This window comes from Zosterops lateralis (assembly GCF_965231275.1).
Source record: "Zosterops lateralis genome assembly, chromosome: 29".
NCBI lineage: Eukaryota > Metazoa > Chordata > Aves > Passeriformes > Zosteropidae > Zosterops > Zosterops lateralis.
Window position 1 is genome coordinate 3,041,355 of NC_139789.1, and position 19,262 is coordinate 3,060,616.

A 19,262-nucleotide genomic window follows, 5' to 3' on the forward strand; every position below is an offset into this window, starting at 1 on the left:
GTGGTTTTGTCATACAATATGAGTGGGCGGGGCTTTGACCAAATCAGGAGATGGGGCGTGGCCGGGAAAGCGGCGGGACTGGATCCCCAATTCCGGGAACCGCTCCTCGTTCTGGGAACCCCCCATCCCGGGAACCCCCCCATCCTTCCTTCTCCCCTCCACCCACAGCCTTCTGATCCCTCCCTCAGCCCCAACCGACCCTCGAGCTTTAAAATATCGGCTCAAAAGCTGACTTACTTATTTAATTTTTAAAAGAAGAGGAAAAAATTATGTGGGGAGAGGTTGAGTCCCTCGAAACGAGGAAATAGGGGTATTCCCAGTTAAAATCCCGGGAGATGCTTCAAGTTGCAATAATCCCAAAGGAACTGGAATGTTCCATTTTGGCAGAACACTCTCAGGTTGGGTGTTTCTCCCAGACCTTGCCGCTTGGATGCTGGGGAGTGCTGGGGAGGTTTTTGGGGTTTAGAAGATTTTTGGGACCTGGGGATCCCATCCGCGGTTCGGTTCAGGTCCAGCGTTTTGGCCAGGCTCCGGCTTTTGAGAGAGCAGAGGATCTGCCTGGCCCTCACTGGGGTCCCAAGCCCCAGGAACTGTTTTGTGGCACTGCCGAGCCGGGGTTTTAGGGTGGTTTGACTGGGGAGAATATGGGGTATCCACGCAGTGCGGTTGTGAGGTTTTGGGGGAGGCTGCGGGGCGCGATTGGAGTGGCAGAACTGTGGGATTTTTAAAAGTTCTGCATAGCGGGGCTTGTGGGGTCTTGGGGTTCGACTCAGCCACAGCAGCCCCGCTCCCAGCAGGTGGCATCTGCAGCCCAGGATTTGCTGCTGCAGCTTTGCCGGGTGATGGAGCCGGGGAGGGATTTGTGGAGCAGCTCAGGAGCCGTGGAGAGCTCGGCAGAGCTCTGCTCCCCGCGCTCGGGGGGACAGGGACAGGCTGAGATGTGGGTTGGACACCGGTGGGACACAGCGCTGGGTCACCGCTCAGCAGCCGGGAGGGCTCGGTGGGAATTGCAGCAGCGGGACCCACTGGCAGAGTTCAGCGGCTGATCGATGATCCCGGCCGCTGATAAGGCACGTTGGTATTTATTTACAGGTGATGAGGAAACTGCTGCTCCCGTAACCCTTTTATTCAGGGGGTGGGTCCAGACGGTGCGTCGTGGCCCAGCCGGGAGCCAGACAGAGCCCGGAGCCTCAGTGCAGAGCCCGCGGCTCCGGATGGGGCATTTCACACCCCAAGGGAAGCTCCTTCCCTGCGGTTCTCCAGTGCTCTGTTTCACGGCTGGAGGACAAGTTGCCACTTGATCAAATGGGTGCCGAGTGCCTGTGGGGTGTGGGGGGGAAGGATCCTGCTCCACTGACTTTGTCCCTCTGGAATTCCCTGACGCAGGAGCTGTGGAAGCTGAACGTGGCAACACTCGTTGGGATGCAAATGGCAGCGGATGTGAATGCACATGGAGATAAGGGCAGCGTGCTGCGGGCACACAGCAGTGGGAAAGGTCCCCCAAAAGCCTCTCACTCATCTCTTGGGGTTTGCCTCCACGTCAGGACTGCAGCCTCTGCCCATGACCTACAGCCAAAGTCCCCTGCCCATTCCCCATTGCTGGTGCTGACCATGGAAAAGGGATTGCCCTTCTCCCCAGACAGCCCCATGGCCTGACTTTGGCCCCAGCCACGATTCCTCCTCACAGAAGGCATGAGCATCCCATGGACACCCCAACTCTGATGCTGCTCGGGCACCCCAAGACTGGGGGTTCTGTGTTTGGCTGCCCCTCTTCCTTCTGCTGCCTCTTCGTCTGCTCACGAGCAAATTTGAGTCATCCAGGGAATGATTTTCCCACGGTGCTGCAGAAAGGCAAACTGCACCCTCACCCGAGAGGGCTGACGAGGAGGTGACACCTCCCCAGGTAGAATCGAGTCATTGTTAGGCAGAGCCCGCTCCCAAATCAGCCACCCCGCTTGGGAAGGGCAGTGGAAAATATTCAAGGGCTCCCATTGTCTGAGGAGATGGGACAGGGTGGGAGGTTCTTCCAATGGCTCAGAGTCACCATCCCACCTGGGCTGAGCAGTGCAGGGGATATGAGCCCCAGACAGGGGGTCCAGGGGTTCCTCCTGGCCTGTGGATCCTGTGTTCCTAAAGAAAGTGGTGAGTGGAGCTGAAGCCCCCACACTGCCCAGGTGTTGGAGGCACAGGGGCAGCTCTGGGCATGGGCTCATCCCAGGCTCTGCCTTGAGCCCTGGGAAGCACAAGCACCTCCTGCAGCCAGAGCAACTTCCAGAGCAATTCCTGCCAAGTGAGAATAACTGGTGCAGCTGGTCTCCCTGCTCCCCTCCACCCCACATCATATATAATTGCCTATTTTAATTAATAAATTGGAGGCCACTCAAAGGAAAGCGGCGAGATTCCTTACAGACACTGCAGGGATTGTCTACCCGCCCCGAGCCAGTCGTGTCACGGCGGATTTGAATCGGCCTCCTTTGAATTTGCTCAGACAGATCGGGAGATTTACATCCCCCACCTCATCTCCTGGAGCCTCACACCTCCAGGCTGTGGGTCCGGATCCCATCTGGCAGTGATCCAGCAGCTCATGGTGACCCTGGAGCAGCGGCACAGGCTGAGCCCCGTCCCCTCACCAGGCTGTGGTGGCGGGTGGTCCCCAGCCTTACATGGCTCTGATCCCTGGACCAGAAAGGCTGGTGGCATCTTGGTGGTCCTTCCTGGCCTAGCTGTGCTGTTTCATTGGCCCACCTTCCCCTGGGAGTAGCCAGGGCAGGGGAGCTCAGGGGAAGTTCAAGGTCCCAGGGGGCTGCTTTTGGGCTCCACCAAAAATTTTCCCTTCTCTTTTTTTTTCTCTTTTTGGATTCTTTCCTTTTTTATGCTTGGTTTAAACCATTGTTCTTCAAGGGAAATTTTAATGTGAAAAACATGCTTTTCTAACAACTGCCAGCCTGGGCCAAGCAATGAGGCTCTTTGGCTGACAGGGGCTGTGTGGCAGATGTGGGTTCTGGGGAGGATGTGACCTGTGGTGGTTCTGCTCTTTAGCGGCCCATGGGATGGGGATCATCCGGGGCCACCAGGCTGGCAAGGCTGGGATTGCAGTGCCAATGGGATCCATGTCCTCCCCGTGGCTGGTACGGGAGCAGGGCAGCCACCAGCCCATCTGTCCCACCCCAATAACCAGCACCTTGCTCTGGGAGCGAAGATCAGCGGAGCAGCCGCTGCCCTTCCCGGTGCAGCTCTGCTTCCTTCTGCAGCGCCTCCCCCCAGCCTCACCGAGGAGCCAGGAGACTTTAATGACCCGGGAGGTTTTCCCGACTCCCGGCTCTGCTGGACCCAGTTCAGCCCCACACGGCTGCCCCACGGCGCTGCCAGCTCTCCCCTCCAGGCTCGCTTTGCTCCTGCCCCTCTCCGCGGTGGAGGCAGCGTTTGTGCTGGGAGCCCGCACGGCAGCCGGCGCTGACTCACAGCTTGTTTACACTCACACTCACTCACTCACACACACACACACAGAGCCTGTGTCACGCGTGGCTGAGCCCGGCCAGACCAACCCCACCAGGCTCAGCCATGTGGCCAACGGGATTGTTCTGCAGGGAGCTCGCTAAGGCGCCTGGAAATCGTCGTGCGTGGACAGGAGAGGTGGAACTGGAGCCAAGGGACAGCTGAGCCTTGCTCAGGGAGACACATGTTGCCAGAGGTGGCTTCTCCAGGCTGGGCAGCAGGGTGGGATGGGATGACCTTGCTGGTTCTGACTGCTGCTTTCCCACATCCCCAGTCCCCACTCCATGCTTCTTGCACCTCCTGGCTCCAAGCACTGGCATTTCCCCAGCATGGACAGAGCCCAGAGCCCTCCTATCAGCTCAGGGCAGAGCTGGTGGCACTGAGACCAAAGATTCAAAAAGAAGAGGCGTTGGGCAAGTGCGGCTCTTGCTGGGGGCACCCAAAGCACTGCAGAGGAGGAGGACATTTCTGAGGAGAGAGGGAGTGAATCCCCCAGGGTGATGCTTCCTGTGGTGCTGGGGCCTGCAGGCTGCTGGAGATGCTGGTGCCAGCAGCAGGGAGGGGGTCTGGGCATCAGCAGGAGGGACCAGAATTTGATCAGGAATCAAACAGAATGGATGATCAGATTTGAAGGGGCAGGTCTTGGGAATGTATGTGAGCCTCCTGGCCCTCCCTGAATGCTGGCACTCCCGCCCTGCCTTCCTTCATCCACAGAAGTGGAAGTGTCCCAGGAACATGAAACGATTACTTGGCGAGGAGAATCCAGCTCAGCACTTCTTGGCATTTGTTCACGGCTTTTCATCTTCAAAGCTCCTTGCAAACATTAGCAAACTAATCCCTGCAACCTTCCTGGGAGATAGCGCAGGATCAAGCAGAGAGGAACATTATCTCACCTCAGCAGATGGGGAAACTGAGGCACGGAGCGGTGACGCTGCCGCCCCGGGGCTCAGGGCGAAGCTCCGTGTCAGCGCTGGGGGTGGAGTGCGCCCATCAAGGTGCCGTCCTGACACTCTCTCCCCAAACAAGCACGGAGTTAATTCACTGGGCTGGAGCCGTGAGGATACGGGAGAAAAATCCCGCCCCAGGGTCAGGACTGCCGGCGGGGCCGTGCCCTGGACTCACACCTTGCTCTGGCCACTCGCCACGTGCTCCAAAGGATGTGACCAGGGCTCAATCCCGTCCCCCTGTGCTGGGTGCCCTAGTGCTGGCCCTGCTGTGCTGACCCTGTCCCCAAGGGCTCATGGATAAACCTGAGCTGGGGCTGTGGAGCCCCCACCAGCAGCTCCCCTCCCCACTGCAGTGTTTGGCAGCATCTCTGCTTGCATGAGAGAAACTGGGGCATCCCACTGCGGTGAGGAGAGGAATGGGGCCAGGATCACCTCGCTCCAACAGGGAAATGGCAGCATTTAGGGCCCTGGCCAACACCTGCCCACAGATCCATGCCGGCGGTATGAAACCTCTGCCCTGACCCTGGGCTCTTCTTCTCAATAGAACGTCTTGTTGCAAATTGCAGCTCTAATTGGTTTAGCAGAGTTTAATTAGCCTGAACTGATGAGAGAGGCGAGATTCCCTCCTTAAAGGAGCCCAGCAGCAGCATGCAGCAGCTGCGTTTTGGGGGGAGAGTGGTTGGGTCTGAACCTTGTCCCAAAATCCTGCTGTAGCCCTGACCCAGTGTGGCACCAGTGCCCAGAAGAAAGGTCAGATGTGAAGCCACTATTCACTGTGCTCCAAAGGGCTCCTTTGTCCCTGCTCCAGTGCCTCCAGCCGCCTCAGCCTCTGTCTCCCCTTGGGTGCTACAGGGCTGTTTTCCTGCAGATCCCAGGCCAGCTCCTCTCCCCACTCACTCTGTGGGTGCTGCTGGGGCTCAGTCCCACCCTGGGGTGTCCATGGGGTTCAGGGAGGCGGCATCACCCTTTGTATGAGACTGGCCAGTGGAATTTTGCTCACAGCTTTACTTGGGAACCAGCCTTGGCCCCTGCCTGTAGTTTCACCACAGGCAAGTTGCTTTAGCCACAGCCAGGACAGTGGCAAGCAGAGCCCCCAGCATGATTTTCCTCGGAGCTGGGCAGCCTCATCAGGACTCTGAGCACCCTTTGGCTCAGGATCCACTTCCCTCCTGGCCACCAGAGGAGCCTGGCTGCTCCCACACAGATGCAGCAGCGCCTGCTGCTCCGAGCGAGGTCTGACCCCTTCCCTGCCAGACACAGCGGTTGTGCAACCCCACTCGCAGCCAAGGAAAATCCCTTCCTGGCCTCTGCGAGCTCCTCTCGCATCGTGGAGCATGTGAGTGAGTGAGTGCATCACCACCCACTTGCTCACGGACATCCCGCTTGGAAGTTTGGCTCCCCAGCCCTCTGCCCTTACATGGGCAACCACTCCAAGGCGGCCGAGCGAGCCTGGGTCACGCCAGCCAGGACAGGGCTGGGAGCAGTGCCAGGGACAGGGACAGCAGCACACTGGGAGCCTGGTGGCCAGGGGCTGCTGGCTCTGTCCTCCCCCCCAGAACCTTCCATTGTCCCATGGTCAGTGCTCCTGTCCCCACCACACCCTGTCTGGAGGTGCCAGGTGCTGCAGGGCTCCGGTACCTGCGGATGGCACCGATGCCACCTGGGGTAAACCCAGCCCTCTCCATTCCCAACCTCTCCCTGGGGGTGCAAAGGGCTGTAAGTGGAGAAGGGAAGGAAGATCTGCTTTGGTGAGAGGCTGGAGGGATGGAGGGAGGGATGGAGATTGTGGCAGTGCCAGTGACACTGCTCTCTGTCCGTGCTGGCACATGGCATTGCACTCCTGTTATGGGACCCAGGCTGCTCCATGTCCCACTGGACCAAAGCTGTGTCCAGCCCCATCCCACGCCAAACCAAGCTGCTCGTGCTGTGCTGGCACTACTCAGAGCCAGGAGGCTGCTGCTGGGCCAGAGGGGTGGTGCAGGGTCCCGTGGGCCTTGTGGCCGGGGCCCCTCTCCTGAAGGGCCCGGCTCAGCCCTGCCGAAAACATGACCTCAGCTGGGGCCAGTGCACGGGGTGAAACGTTCCTCAGCTGTGCAGCCAGGAGCTGGACAAGGCGCCTGGGGCTGGAGAGGGCCCTGGGCCATGGCAGGGAGCCCTGTGTCCCCAACACTCTGCCTGGGGAGCAGAGTGACAGTCCCTGGTACATCCTGAGTGCCCTTCAGACGGGTGGGTGATCTCTTTGTGGTGGCACCAAGCAAGGAGCAAGGCCAAACCTGACCTACCTTGCCCTGGGTTCTCTGCTGCCCTCCCCTGTCCTGTAGGAGCCCCACAAAGCCTGGGAGCCCCTGAAAGCCTGGCAGAGCTGCAGTTCCCCAGCCCAGGGGAACTGTTCAGCAGCCAGATGAAGCAGTCCTCGTGGTGATGGGGACATCTGTGGAGGACAGGGGCAGCATGTGCCATGGGGGTACGGCCCCACAGTTCTTCTCCATCCCCTCCTTGCCTGGGAGGGCTCAGGGTGGTGCCTCAGTTTCCCTCTGTGTGTTGGGGGTGGTGTTGGGTACCAGCCGAGCTGTGGGAGTGTTTGGGGAGCAGAGATGAAAGGAGACACCGATGAGACAGCCCACACGGTACCCCTGCTGCCAGCCGGGGCTGCTTCGGGAGGAGGCAGGTTCGGGTTCATGCGAGGATGGCTGGGGAAGGCACAGGGACGGGCAGGGGAGCGCTCTGGGGTCCCCCACGCCTCAGGCTCTGCCCAGACCCTGCTCTGCTCTGCTCCGCTCCACCCCGACCACGGAGGGCACCTCCAAACCTTCCCCGACCCATCTCATTGCCGGGGTGCCGGTCCCCGCCCTCTCCGGGGGACACACGGACACGACCCCCCCCCCCCGTCCCCCCCGCCCACTCGGTGACGCTCAGACCCTCATTGCCTCCCGCCCCCCCCCCCCCGCGCTCATCCCCCTCGCTGCCCCCCGACTCCACGGCGGCTGCCCCCGCCCCGGCCCCCCCGCGCCGCCCCGCCCGGTGATTCACGCCGCCCCGCCGCTTTATAGCTCCGTCGGCCTCGCCGCCGCCTCACAGCAACAGGTCACCGGAGCGCCCCGGCCCGTCCCGGCCCGTCCCCGCCCGGCCCGGCCATGCCGCTGCGGCTGGCGCTCTGCCTGCTGGCGCTCTGCAGCTCCGCCGCCGCGCACGGTAAGAGCCGCGGGGGTCTCCGGTCCCGCCGGGGGTCCCGCTGCAGTCTGTCCGCCCGCTCCGCCCCGCGGTGCCGCCGGTAACGCCGGTGCCCCGGCAGGTGTTCGGGGTCGCGGCGCCGTTATGGGGCGGCAGCCCCGGGCACCGCTGTCCCGTCCAGCAGGGCGGGCGCCGGGCTCTCGGCGGCGCAAACCGCTTTAGCGGGCGGAGCGGCGGTTACCGGGTGCCCGGCCGTGCCGCTCGGCTGTCCCGGTCCCCGCCGTCCCTCCATCGGGCGGGTCCCGAGGCTGCGCGGCGGGAGAGACCGCCCGGGTCCCGCCCGGTGCCGCTGCCCGGCCCCGGCATCCCGCACCCGCCGTGTCCCGGGGGATCCGTTCCCGGGCTGCGGGCGGCACACTCCGCTCGGTGGGACGGGCCGGGAGCGGGGCCGGTCCATGATCCGGGTGTGGAGTTCGGAGCTTGGACCCTCCCGGTTCCGCCGCCGGTGTTAGCGGCTTTCACGGGACAGTGGGAGAGGCCGCCCCGAGCCCCCGGAGCGGGGCTTTACCGGCTCTTCCCGGCGCCTCGGGGCCGTGCGGGGCCGCCGGTGCCGCCTCTCCCGCAGCGCTGCGGGAGTTTCCACCTTCCCCTCGCACGGTGCTGAATGTTCCATGGGGAGTGGGGCCCGCGCGGTGTTGTAACGGGAAATTGAGCTTGGAAGAGCGACTGGACAAATCCGTGGAGGATAAACCCGCGTGCTGGAGCGGCTGGTGCTGCCCGAGGTGTCCAGGCGCTGTTCCCGCAGCCCCAGGGTTTGCTCCATCCACAGATGCCTCGTGTACTTGTGACCGAACCAGAATCGTGTGCGTGAGGAAAGAGAGGGGCACAGGGGGTGTAAGGAGGGGATGGGATCCGCTCTGGAGCAGAGTGAATCCTGCCTAGGAGGGGAGCGACTCCCGCCTGGCAGCGCAAGACCCGTCCCTGCCCCCATCCCTCCCTTCCATCTTTCGCCGTTTAGCAAACCTCAAGCACAGCTAATGAGAGCACGAACCCAAATAAGCGTCACAAGAGGCTGGTTTGCAGAGGCGGAAATTGCAAAGAAATCACTCACAAAAAAAAAAAAAATCATCTAACTGATTCGCTGGTGGGTCACGGAACAAACAAGCTTTTGAGTCAGAGGGATCCAGTGCTGTGGGTCTGGCCCAGACCCAAGGGCTGGGGCAAGTGCCCTGTTCTCCAGCCAGTGGCTCAGATGCTCCTTGCAGAGGCCGTGGGTGTCGGGCTCCCGTGTCAGGGAACAATTCCATCCCTCTCTGGGGCCACTGGCACATGCCAGGAGATCCAGCCCTCACAGCAGCCACCCACCGGCCCTGCTCTATCTGCTGCCCTGGGCTGGGACCCCCTCTCTGTGAGGCCAGGCAGGAACTGGGCAGAGATGCAGGCAGGCAGGGAGAGGGAAGCTTCAAGCCTGGCTGGCAGGCTGGGCATCTCCCAGAGCATCACGGGGAGTGCATGGATAACTGGTCCATCCCTGTGGTTCAAGGGCTGGATTTGGAGCCTGTTGGTGGAAGAGAGCTGGCAGCAGTGTTGGGGTGACCATGGGGACACTGAGTTGCCATGCCAGGGACCCTTGGAGACGCCTGCTCTGGGACAGCTCTTGTACCACAGAAACCAGCACAGGGCATCTCTAGGTTCCCCAACTTGGGACTGCAGTCCCAGGCACTGGAGTGATCCCTGTGCCTCTGTCCCAAGGTGGTCCAGCCACAGCTGGGATCTCACTGCCCCTCACAAGGGTCCTGGCACAGCAGGGATCCCTCACCCTCTGCCCTCTCCACAGGTGGAATCTGCTGGCTGCAACAGGGGAAGGAGGCCAAGTGCACCATGATCCTGAAGACAGGCGTGACGTGGGAGGAATGCTGTGCCAACGGCAACGTGGACGTGGCCTGGTCTAACTACACCTACCCAGGCAACAAGATCAGCCTGCTGGGCTTCCTGGGGCTGGTGACCTGCCACCCCTGCAAAGGTGAGGAGGTTGGAGGGTGAGAGGCTGCTGTGGGGCTGAGCTCTGCCCGTGGGGAATGTGTGGAGTCCTGCAGCCAATACTCAGGAGTCTGCAGCTCCGGGTGATGCAGCAGCACAGAGCTGGGCTGCCCCTCACCAGACAGGGCTCCCCTTGATGGTCTGGGACAGCACAGGGACCCCAGGGACTGCTGACCCCATGCTCCTGCTGCTGCAGCTCCTGGCTGGATGCTGCTGTGGATCAGGGCTGGCGGGACAGCCTGTGTCCCCCGGCTGCTCTCGTTTTGAGTGTATTTTAGTTGCACTCCCAGAGGAGAGGGATGCATGACCCGGGTCTTGGCTGGTCAGCCAAGTGCAGGGAGAGGATCTGGAGCTGGCTGTTCCTGAGTTAACCCCTCTGTGCTGGGACCTCCCTCCCCTGCCCTCGCCACGGCTGCTCAGTTTCAGAAGGAAACTTCGTCAGGTTTTTCTAAGGAAAAAAAGATCAATTTCTTCCCCTCCGTTGCCCCTCGCTCCTCCCAGCGCGTGTGTGAAATGGCTTTATGTAACGGGCAGTTCCAGAAGTGGAAACTCTCCAGCTGTGAGTTCCAGCCCCGCCAGATGTTTTGGCGTGTGCCGGAGCTGCAGATCCTCCAGCACTTGCGTGGCTGTGTGAGAACACTCTCAAGGACCTGCTGCCCGCAGGAGGCAGGAGCAGGGCTTTGGAAGGTCATGTTGTTATTTGCTTAAAGGGGAAAAGGTTTTACACAAAACCACTTCCCCCAGCGCCCTGCACCCCTCAGCACTGCTCCAATGGCAGCTCCTCAGGCCTATCCTGCTGCAGCTTGGGGCTGCACACTGTGCCAGCCAAAAAACTGAGTGAGATCCTGGCTCTGGCCCCTGCTCAGAGGGAGCTGGGAGCACTGGGACCCTCTCCAGGGGCTCCCCTGTGCTGGAGGCAAAGTGCAGTGGGGACAGGCAGCTCTCAATCGGGAGTCTCACCTCACTTATCCCTGTCAGGAGGCTGGGGGACACAGGAGGGGCTCTAGTGGCCACAGACCGTGGTGGGGGCTGTGGTTGCTGGGGTTTATTGGTGTCTGGCAGCAGGATCTTTGAGGAAACCGCTGGAAAGCCTGGCCAGCACGTGCACCACAACCCCCCACCCTCAGCCAGCCCCTGCCTGTCCCATCCAGATGGAGCTGGTGCTGCTCCTCACCAGGCTCCAGAGGCCTTGGAAGAGGGCGGATAAGAGGAGCTGTGCTCCCACTCCCCGGGCTTGCGAGGCTGGGAGAGGTTACTCCAGGATAAAGTGGGTTGCAGCCGGGGCGGCCAGGGATGGTGCTGGCCAGGCCCTGGGGGCTCTGGAAATGGGTCTCTGGGGGGAGGTGAAATTCCTGGCTCCAGCTGCTGGGGACACGGTGTCCCCCCAAAGGACCCAGTGCAGGGGGAAGCCAGGCTACAGGGTTGGGGTCACGGGTGGATTGTCCAACTGCTCCAACTATCCCTTAACTGGGATAGTCTGGTTGATTGGACTCTGCTCTGCTGGCAACATCTCAGATCGGAGGGTGATGAGGGTCTTGTTTGCTTAGGCAGCCTTGGGACACAGAGCTGTCCCCCTCTGTCCTGGAGTCCCCCGCTCTCAGCCTTCTTTTCCCTGGGACAGGCCCAGCTATGGAAATCAGGGAGCAAAATGGGAAAGTGTTTCCCAGCAGGGAATTTCCCCCAGGGACAGCTGGGCCAAGCAGACAGGGAATTTCCCTTTCTTCCTTCTCCTTGTCCTCCTCTTTCTCTTTCTCCTCCTCCTCCTCCTCCGTGACTCCTAAGGTGGCCCATCTCCCACAGGGAAATCCCCCTCTGTGCCTCCCAGAGCTCCAGCACACACCCTGTCTGCCGGGATCCTTCCTGCTGGGGGTGAATCCCCATCTTGGGAAGCCTTTTGGTCCTCCCCTTCGTTCCTCTTAGTGAGTGCTGCTGGGTCCCTGCAGTGCTTGTGTCTTGGGAGCTATGGGGGTGTTTTTGGGGTGAGAGATATGTGAGAGCCAAAGGGGAGTCCAGATGCCCCAACCAGAGCCCCCCATCCCTGCTGCTGCCCCCTTTGCCTGTCCTTGCAGAGGCAGCAGTGTCTGGGGCCCTGGACACCAGGGTGGGCCCCTGCTTGGAGCTGGTGGCCCCTCTCCATCCCCGCCGGCGTGGGCACAGTCCTGGGGCACTGGCGGGACCCCCTGAACCTGGCCCCCGCGCTGGCCGGGAGGTGACCCGGGGGGACAAAGCATCTGCCTGTCTGGGGACCGGCGCTGGCTGCTGCCTCCCGCTCTTGTGTTCCAGTCACGGAGCGAGACAGGGCCGGGCATTGTCTGCTGGGAGCGGCATTCCCCATCGCCCGGACAACTTGCGAAGCCCGGCTCCTTCTGGAGGGACTGGGGCCTTGTAGAGATAGATTTTTTCCATTGCACAAGAAAAAGAAACGTCTCCTTCCAAAGAATAAATAGATGGGAAGGAGTGAGCTGGTGCTGAGCGGAGCCGGGGCTCCGGCTGGGGTGAGCACTGGAGGATTGTGTGGAGTCGCAGCCAACGACCTGCTCTTTGGCGGAGCTGAGCAGATCCAGATGCTGCTGGGACAGCTTGGCTTTGTCAGCACATGTGCTGTGACCTGGGGGATGTTTGGGACAAGGGTGATACTGTCCCTGTCCCACTTGGTGTCACATTGTGGAGCCAGGCAGGACAGACCCTTTCCTGGTGGGTGACAGCCAGTGCTGTGTCCTCATGTGTTGCTGTCCCTCTGTCCCCAGAGAGCTGTGAGGGGGTGGTGTGTGGCCCAGACAAGGTCTGCAAGATGAAGCACGGGCGTCCCCAGTGTGCCTGTGCCCCCGACTGCTCCAGCCTGCCCCGAAAGCTGCAGGTCTGCGGCTCCGATGGCTACACCTACCGGGACGAGTGTGACCTGCTGACAGCCAAGTGCAGAGACCACCCCGACCTCGAAGTGATGTACCAGGGCAAATGCAAAAGTAGGTGCAGTTGTGCCCCTACCCCACTGCTTCCCATCCCCATCCTGTCCCTGTCCTGTCCCCATTCCCTGTGGTACAAGGAGGGTCTGTCCTGGTAGAGGGCCCTGCAGGACGTGGGTCTCATTGCCTCTTGAGGGGATATTGCAGCTTGTTGGTGCAATGGGGTTTGGCCTTGCCGCAGGCTGAGCAGTAACAGTCCCTAAAATGTCATTTACCAACGTCAAGCCCCTTTTTTTCCTCTTTTGTAAAGAGTGTAGTGATCCTCCCAGCCCTGCCAAGAGCTGTCAGAAGGATTATGGTTATTTTTCCAGCCCTCCTTTCTGGAAGGCTTTGCCTGTCAAGCACTGGGCCGCGCAGGGAAACGTGGGGCAAGAAATGGGAGTTGGGAGCTGCAGATGCCAAATCTTCCAATCCATCAGGGAAAGAGATGAGGGTGGAGGGACAATGGGGGTGCACGAGCCTCCACCCACCCCAGCAGAGCCCTGTGCGGGGACTGATCCTGCTGCACAGGCTCCCTCCACCCCCGTGCGCCCTCATTCCAGTGCTGGGGCTGCTCCAGGGTGACCCTGCCCTTCCCTCTCGCCGGGGCCAGCACGGCAGCTGCCAGCCTGGCCGCAGTGGCTGCTGCTTCCCTGCCAAGGCACCTGCGTGCGGCCGCTGGCCCAGCAGGTCCCACTGCGCCAAGTGGGCTCAGCCCCGCGCTCCACTGCTGCAGCTGGACCTCGGCTCCTCCCGCGTGCCAAAGCTCTGGCCAGGGCCGAGCCTGGGGACGCAAGGTCATGAGCTCCCTTGTGCTCAGGATGCCGGCCCCTGCCAGCCCCTGCCCTTGGGAGCAGCACTGATGGGGAAGATCAGGAGCCTCTGGCTCTGCTCTGTCCCCTGGTAGCAAAAGGAGGGAGGGGAATGGGTTTTCTTGGGATGATGCCCAAAGCCTGCCTGGGGTGAAGTAGCTGTGGGAAAGGGGGTGGCCATCCCTGGGGTCACTCCAACCCTGTGCTTCCCTGCAGAGTCCTGCTCCAGCGTGGTGTGTCCTGGCACCCACACCTGTGTGGTGGACCAGACAGGCAGCGCCCACTGCGTGATGTGCCGGACGGCCCCGTGCCCTGAGCCCACCAGCCTGGACCATGCCCTGTGTGGCAACAACAACATCACCTACCCCTCGGCATGTCACCTGCGGCGAGCCACCTGCCATCGCGGCCGCTCCATCGGCGTGCGCCACTACGGGAGCTGCTCAGGTGAGCAGGGTGGGGCAGAGGCCAGCCAGAGGGTGGGGCAGAGGCCAGCATGGACCCCCAGAGCCTGCTCACCCCTCACAACCCCCCTCACCACTTCTCTCTGTTTCCAGCTGCGGCCAAATTCTCCGCGGAGACGGACAGCGTGGAGGAGAACTATGTGTGAATCGTCCCTCGGCCGAGGCGGAGCTGGGAGACAGGGGCATTATGTGTATATTGTACAAACCATATACCTGATATTTATTAAGATAAAAAAAAAAAAAGATCCTTATTTATCCCTGTGTATGTTAAGCAGTCGCAGGGGGCTCGATTCCCATCCTGCCGGCCAGGGAGCAGGGGAGAGGGGGCTCATGGCCAGAGCAAGGCCGAGGTGCCCTGGGATGCTCCGGTGCCCAGCAGAGTGGCCAGTGCCCTTCCCTGCTCCAGTGGGGTGTGGAGGGGTGTCCGTGGGCCCCCCCACATGTCCTTGGCCAGCAGCCCTGGGCCTATTTATTTTTGGATTAATTCTTGGTACTCTGCTGACGTTTCTGGCCAGGACCTCGAGGTCTAGAGGGAATCTGCGCTTCCCTGAGGGGCTCAGCCCCAGCTGCCAGTGGCAGGAAAGGCAGCGCACGCTGCATCAGATTGGAGAGAGATAGATATATATTTTTATATATATATATAAAAAAATGTATGTTATTGTCTCCTAAAGTTTCAGCATGTGTGTGTTCAAATGGATTTCAGTTTAGGTTTTCCTAGGCCCATTCAGACCAGGCTCCCACCATCCTTGGAGGTGACGCCAGTGCCCGGAGGGCAGCAGTGGCAGCCCTGGCTGGGGGGCACAACCATCCCCCTACCCAGAGCCCATCACCAGGGACAGCTGCCCCCAGCCCTCCTAATCCCTGCCTGCCAGAACAGCTTTGGGCACAGCCCGGGCTGCGGGGGGAGCTGGGCCTGCCCACCCCCCCAGGACCCCTCACCGTGGCTGCGTGGCCCCACACCCCCTGCTCTGCCCACACCTGTATTTATTTTTACTCCTTCTCTCATTTCTTCCGTTGTCACCTGTGTAAATACCAGCTCAGCTCTGACACCAAAAAGCTCTTGACTTTATATAAATATCATATATATATATTATATATATAAAAATACCTTATTTTCTATTTTTGTATGATTGGGTTCTGACCCCCGAGGTAGACACTTTGGGAACATCCACATTCCCTATTCCATATTGTTGGGGCATTTTACGGCTGTGTTATGATTTGGATTACAATTAAAAACCAGAATAAACAATGGTGCGTGTCCGGTTTTGTTGGCAGGTTCTGGGGTGGCAGGAAACGCTGTTTTTCCTTGGGGCTGTACATCCACACCAGGGCCTGGGGATTGTGAGGAGCCGCATCCCATCTGCTCCAGCTCCGTGCTGGGGTTTTCCAGCCCAGCCGCGGCCGCTGTGTGCGGCGGGAGGGAAGGGGAGAGCGGGGAAGAGCAACCCACGACGCAGATAAATCTGTTCCCAATCTCGGGCCGTGCCATGAGGGTTTGGTATTTCACAAAACAATTCCTGCCGGTAATTGGGTCCCGATGTGGGATGTTTCCCGGGCAGCAGCCTGCGGCTTGGCGTGCTCAGCTCCACGGGAACTGCAGCCGGATCCCCCCAGCCGCATCCCCTGTGCCGGGGGCCGGCAATGGCACAGCCCCTGACCCCTGGCCAATCCCCTCAGAGCCCGGGAGCACATCACAGAGAATCATAGAACCATTTAGGTTAGAAAAGACATTTCAGATAAGCCAGGGTGGGCATGGGGGCTTCTCCTACTGCCCCTCTCTGCTCGCCCAGCTCAGCAGTGTCCCCCTGCTTTTGGGGGGTGGGTGTCCAGGAGTTCTCAAAACACTGCCCAGGCCTTCCTAGGTGCCACCACAGGCGGTGGTGTGTGGCCTGGGCTCCTCCAGGGCCGCCCGCAGCGCTTCCTGCCCCCGGCAGCTCCCGGCCCTGCCCGGCCCGCCGCAGGGTCCGGTCCCCGAGCGGCTGCGGTGGCTCCGTGCCGAGCCCGCGGGCACGGGCTGCGGCGGCAACGGCAGCTCCTGTGATGAGCGGGAGATTTCAGCTTCCAAAACACGGCTGTGAGTCAGGCGCCGCCTTCCCACCGGTTTTTGGGTGGTCTGGGACAAGCCGGGACAGGCGCCGGCTCTCCAGGCTCGCTGCCATCGCGGATGCCCCGGGGCTGCCAGTCCTGTCCCGCCATTGCAGGGGGTCTGTGCCCCACGCTGTCACTGCCAGCACCCCACTGCGATTTGGGGCTTCTTTGGAGGCTGGCAGGGATCTGGATGTCCCCAAGGCCGCCGGTGCCTGCGGCTCGCATCTCCTGACCCGCTGCAAGGCCCACGGCGTGCCAGCAATTTGCAGATAAAACAAACAGCCAGGAGCAGGGAATGTCTGGGTCTGTCCCCGGAGACACCGGGCAGAGCCACGCGTGTCTCAGCTGAGAGCCGGCAGCAGCTCGGCACACGTCCGCCCTGCCGGCCACTGCGGGCACCCAGCTCCCCGTCTGAGCGCGGGGGAGGCGGGTGAGGCTCCCCATGGGATCCCTGTGGGCTCCGCCGGCGCAGCTGGGAGCCCGCCTGCCCCCGGGGGGTGTCTGTGGTTCCCCTCCTTGGGGGGGTCACGTCGCGCGGTGGGGAGGGTGCGGTATGGGACGGGATGGAACAGGATGAGGCGGGATGGGATGAGACGGGGTGGGACGGGATGGGGAGACACACCTCGGCGGGAAGGCAGCTGGGGATGCTGCTGGGGTGGCAGCAGATGAGTGCAGATCCTGGCTCCTCTGGGGCAGGGCCTGCACTCCCCTGCCTCCTGCACCCCCTGCTCCATCCACACATGCCCAGGACAAGTCAGGGGGACCAAAACACAGAGGGGGAGCAGTGGGATGGGGACTGAGGGTTTATTGAGGAAGGTAAATGTTGCCGCTGAGAGAGGATGTACGAGGGGTTTCTGGTGTAGCCTAGGGGGTACATAACACCCCTTGCCATTGAGCAGAGAGGGGTTTCTGCCCTGACCTGGGTTGAGGAGCCCTGAGCACCAGCTCCCAACTCCCCAGAGCTGGAGGATGTGGACATTCTGGCCCTCTTCTCCCCTCCCATAAGACATCTCATCCCCTCTTCCCACAGCCTGCCTGCCCCCAGGACTGCCAGCCACACTAGGGCTTCGGCCCCCCCTTCTGATGGCGGAACCCTCGCACAGTGTGGTGCACCCAGTCAATGTAGTTGGAGATCTTGGTGTAGATGTCGGGGAACCGGCGGTCCCCACACCTCTCCCCAGAGAAGGAGACGATGCCATAAACCTTGTTCTTGAAGACCAGGGGTCCCCCGGAGTCACCCTGCAAGATGAGGGGGTGGGAGGGAGATCTGAGGGTCTCCCAGCTGGGGGACAGTGTGGGGCAGGGGGTCAGGGGCGCACTCACAGCACAGACACCCTGCAGCGTGGCGTTGCGGCTGGCCCCGCACAGCATGTTGGCCGAGACCTTGCCCCTCCACAGCGTCCGGCAGAGGCTCCTCTTGACGATGGTGGTGTTGGTCTCCATCAGCTCGGTGGGCTGGTCTCCAAAGTTGGAGGTGTCCCCCCAGCCCGCCACGTAGCAGACGGTGCCGGGCTTCAGGTCGATGCGCGGTGAGGGCAGGCGGATCCGCTTCACGTACTTGTTCAGAGTGGCCGGCCTGTTCAGCTGGGTGGGCAGTGAGGGCAGGGGTGGCTTTGCTGTCCCCCAGCTGCTCCTGTCTGGTTCTCCCTCTCACCCCAGCTCAGCGCTCCTGCTGACCTCCCCCCTCAGCCCTGCCCTTCCCTCTTCAGAGGCTGGGCCCCTCCCTGTCAGCCCCTCTGATCTGGTCCCAGTCTGCTGTAGAGACTGCCTGCCCGGGAGGGACAGGGTCGGTGTGTCCGCAGTGCCTCCATCACACCCCACGGCGCGGTCCTGCTTCTCCGGAGAAGCACTGACATCTAGTGTCGGCTCGGCCCCTCGTGGGGCACCCAACCTCCCACCTGGTGCCCTGGGGCCGTGGGGTACCCAACCTCCCTCCCGGTGCCCTGGGGCCGTGGACACCCCAGCTCCCTCCCAGTGCCCCAGGGCTGTGGGACACCCCATCTCCTCCTGCACCCCAGGGCTGTGGGGCACCCCATCTCCCTGTCGCACCCCAGGGCTGTGGGATACCCCACTGCCTGGCCGCTGGGTGCCCGGTGCAGACTCACCTGGAGCAGGCGGATGTCGTTGTCCGTGGCACGGGGATTATAGAGTGGGTGGGCGATGGACTCGGCCACGCTGAAGATCTGCTGGGACTCCTCGGGCTCCTGCAGCCGGTGGGCTCCCAGCACCACCCGCACTGAGGGGCTGCGCCTGCGGCCGAGGCGGGGCTCAGAGGGCGCTGCTGTGGCTGGTGGCCATCGGGGAGGGGGGAATGGCCAGGGGGACTCAAGGGGGGCACAGGTGGGAGGAGGCAGCTTAACCCCTTGGGATAGAAGGGGCCACACACCCTGTCCAGGGGGCAAGCGTCCCTCGTGGGGACGAGGCTCACCTGGGAATGAAGCAGTGGGCAGCTGTCATCACCCACTTGGGCCACACCAGGAAGCCCCCGCAGACGTGCTCCCCGTCCATCTGGATGGAGGCGATGAAGGGCCGGGAATGGGGTACTGCAGCCCTTCCCCCGATGATCTGGCTCCCCTGGGTGCCTGGTGGGTGTGAGTGATTGTTGGCCTCCCCTGTGCCACAGGGGAGTCCAGGGTCCCTACCCCGCCCCCGGGGATCTTGCCCTGGCACCCCAGTTCTCTCATTACCTGCCGGGGCCAGAGCTGGGAGCAGGATGGAGCCTCCCAGGCTGAGGATGAAGAGCCGAGCTGTGACCATGGTGGCACAGAATGGGCCACTGCCACCACCGCTGGGGTGCTGGGGGTGGGGGGGGCTTAAATCCCTCCGGGGGCTGAGCCTTGGGATGGGGGCGGGGTGTTTCCCTCCTGCTTCCTCCTCTCCGGGTGTTGCTGCTTTGTGCAATTCAGGGGGTCAGGGGCCCTGGCAGCTCCGTGCAGCTTCCCCCGGAGTGGGAGATGGGGAGCCTCTGAGCTTCTCAGCCCTGACTCCTCCTGTGCCTTGAGCTAACTGGGATGAAACCCCTCTCCGCAGGGAGGTGGCAGCAGCGGGGCCCCAGGACATCTCTCAGACTCGACAGTGTCCCCGGCACTGCTGTGGGTGACACAGGGACTGTGCTGTGCTCCCATCCGACCCCTCTTTCAGCCTCTCCGGAGCCCCAGCAGCTCTGGGCCGATGCTGTGGGCAGAGGGGCAGTTTCCTCCCTGTGTTCTGCATCAGCCTGGAATGCAAAAAGGGGTGCAGGGGGTGGGAACCCATGGGGGTGGGGGATATGTGGACCCTCACTGCAGAGCCAGGCTTGCTTTGGGG

General features: G+C 61.9%; 2 protein-coding genes across 2 annotated transcripts; one reads left to right on the forward strand and one right to left on the reverse strand.

Annotated features, from left to right (window-relative positions):
• Positions 1–7,576: 7,576 nt before the first annotated feature.
• Positions 7,577–14,990, forward strand: FSTL3 (follistatin like 3; the record flags this gene model as incomplete). Its single annotated transcript, XM_083879810.1, has 5 exons — positions 7,577–7,634; positions 9,451–9,636; positions 12,401–12,616; positions 13,624–13,851; positions 13,962–14,990. 5 exons carry the CDS (start codon positions 7,577–7,579, stop codon positions 14,012–14,014), a joined length of 741 nt encoding a protein of 246 aa, XP_083735936.1. The 3' UTR covers positions 14,015–14,990.
• A 2,025-nt stretch (positions 14,991–17,015) lies between these two features.
• PRSS57 (serine protease 57) lies at positions 17,016–18,713 on the reverse strand (the record flags this gene model as incomplete). Its single annotated transcript, XM_083879912.1, has 5 exons — positions 17,016–17,195; positions 17,280–17,540; positions 18,062–18,206; positions 18,385–18,538; positions 18,644–18,713. 5 exons carry the CDS (start codon positions 18,711–18,713, stop codon positions 17,016–17,018), a joined length of 810 nt encoding a protein of 269 aa, XP_083736038.1.
• Positions 18,714–19,262: the final 549 nt, after the last annotated feature.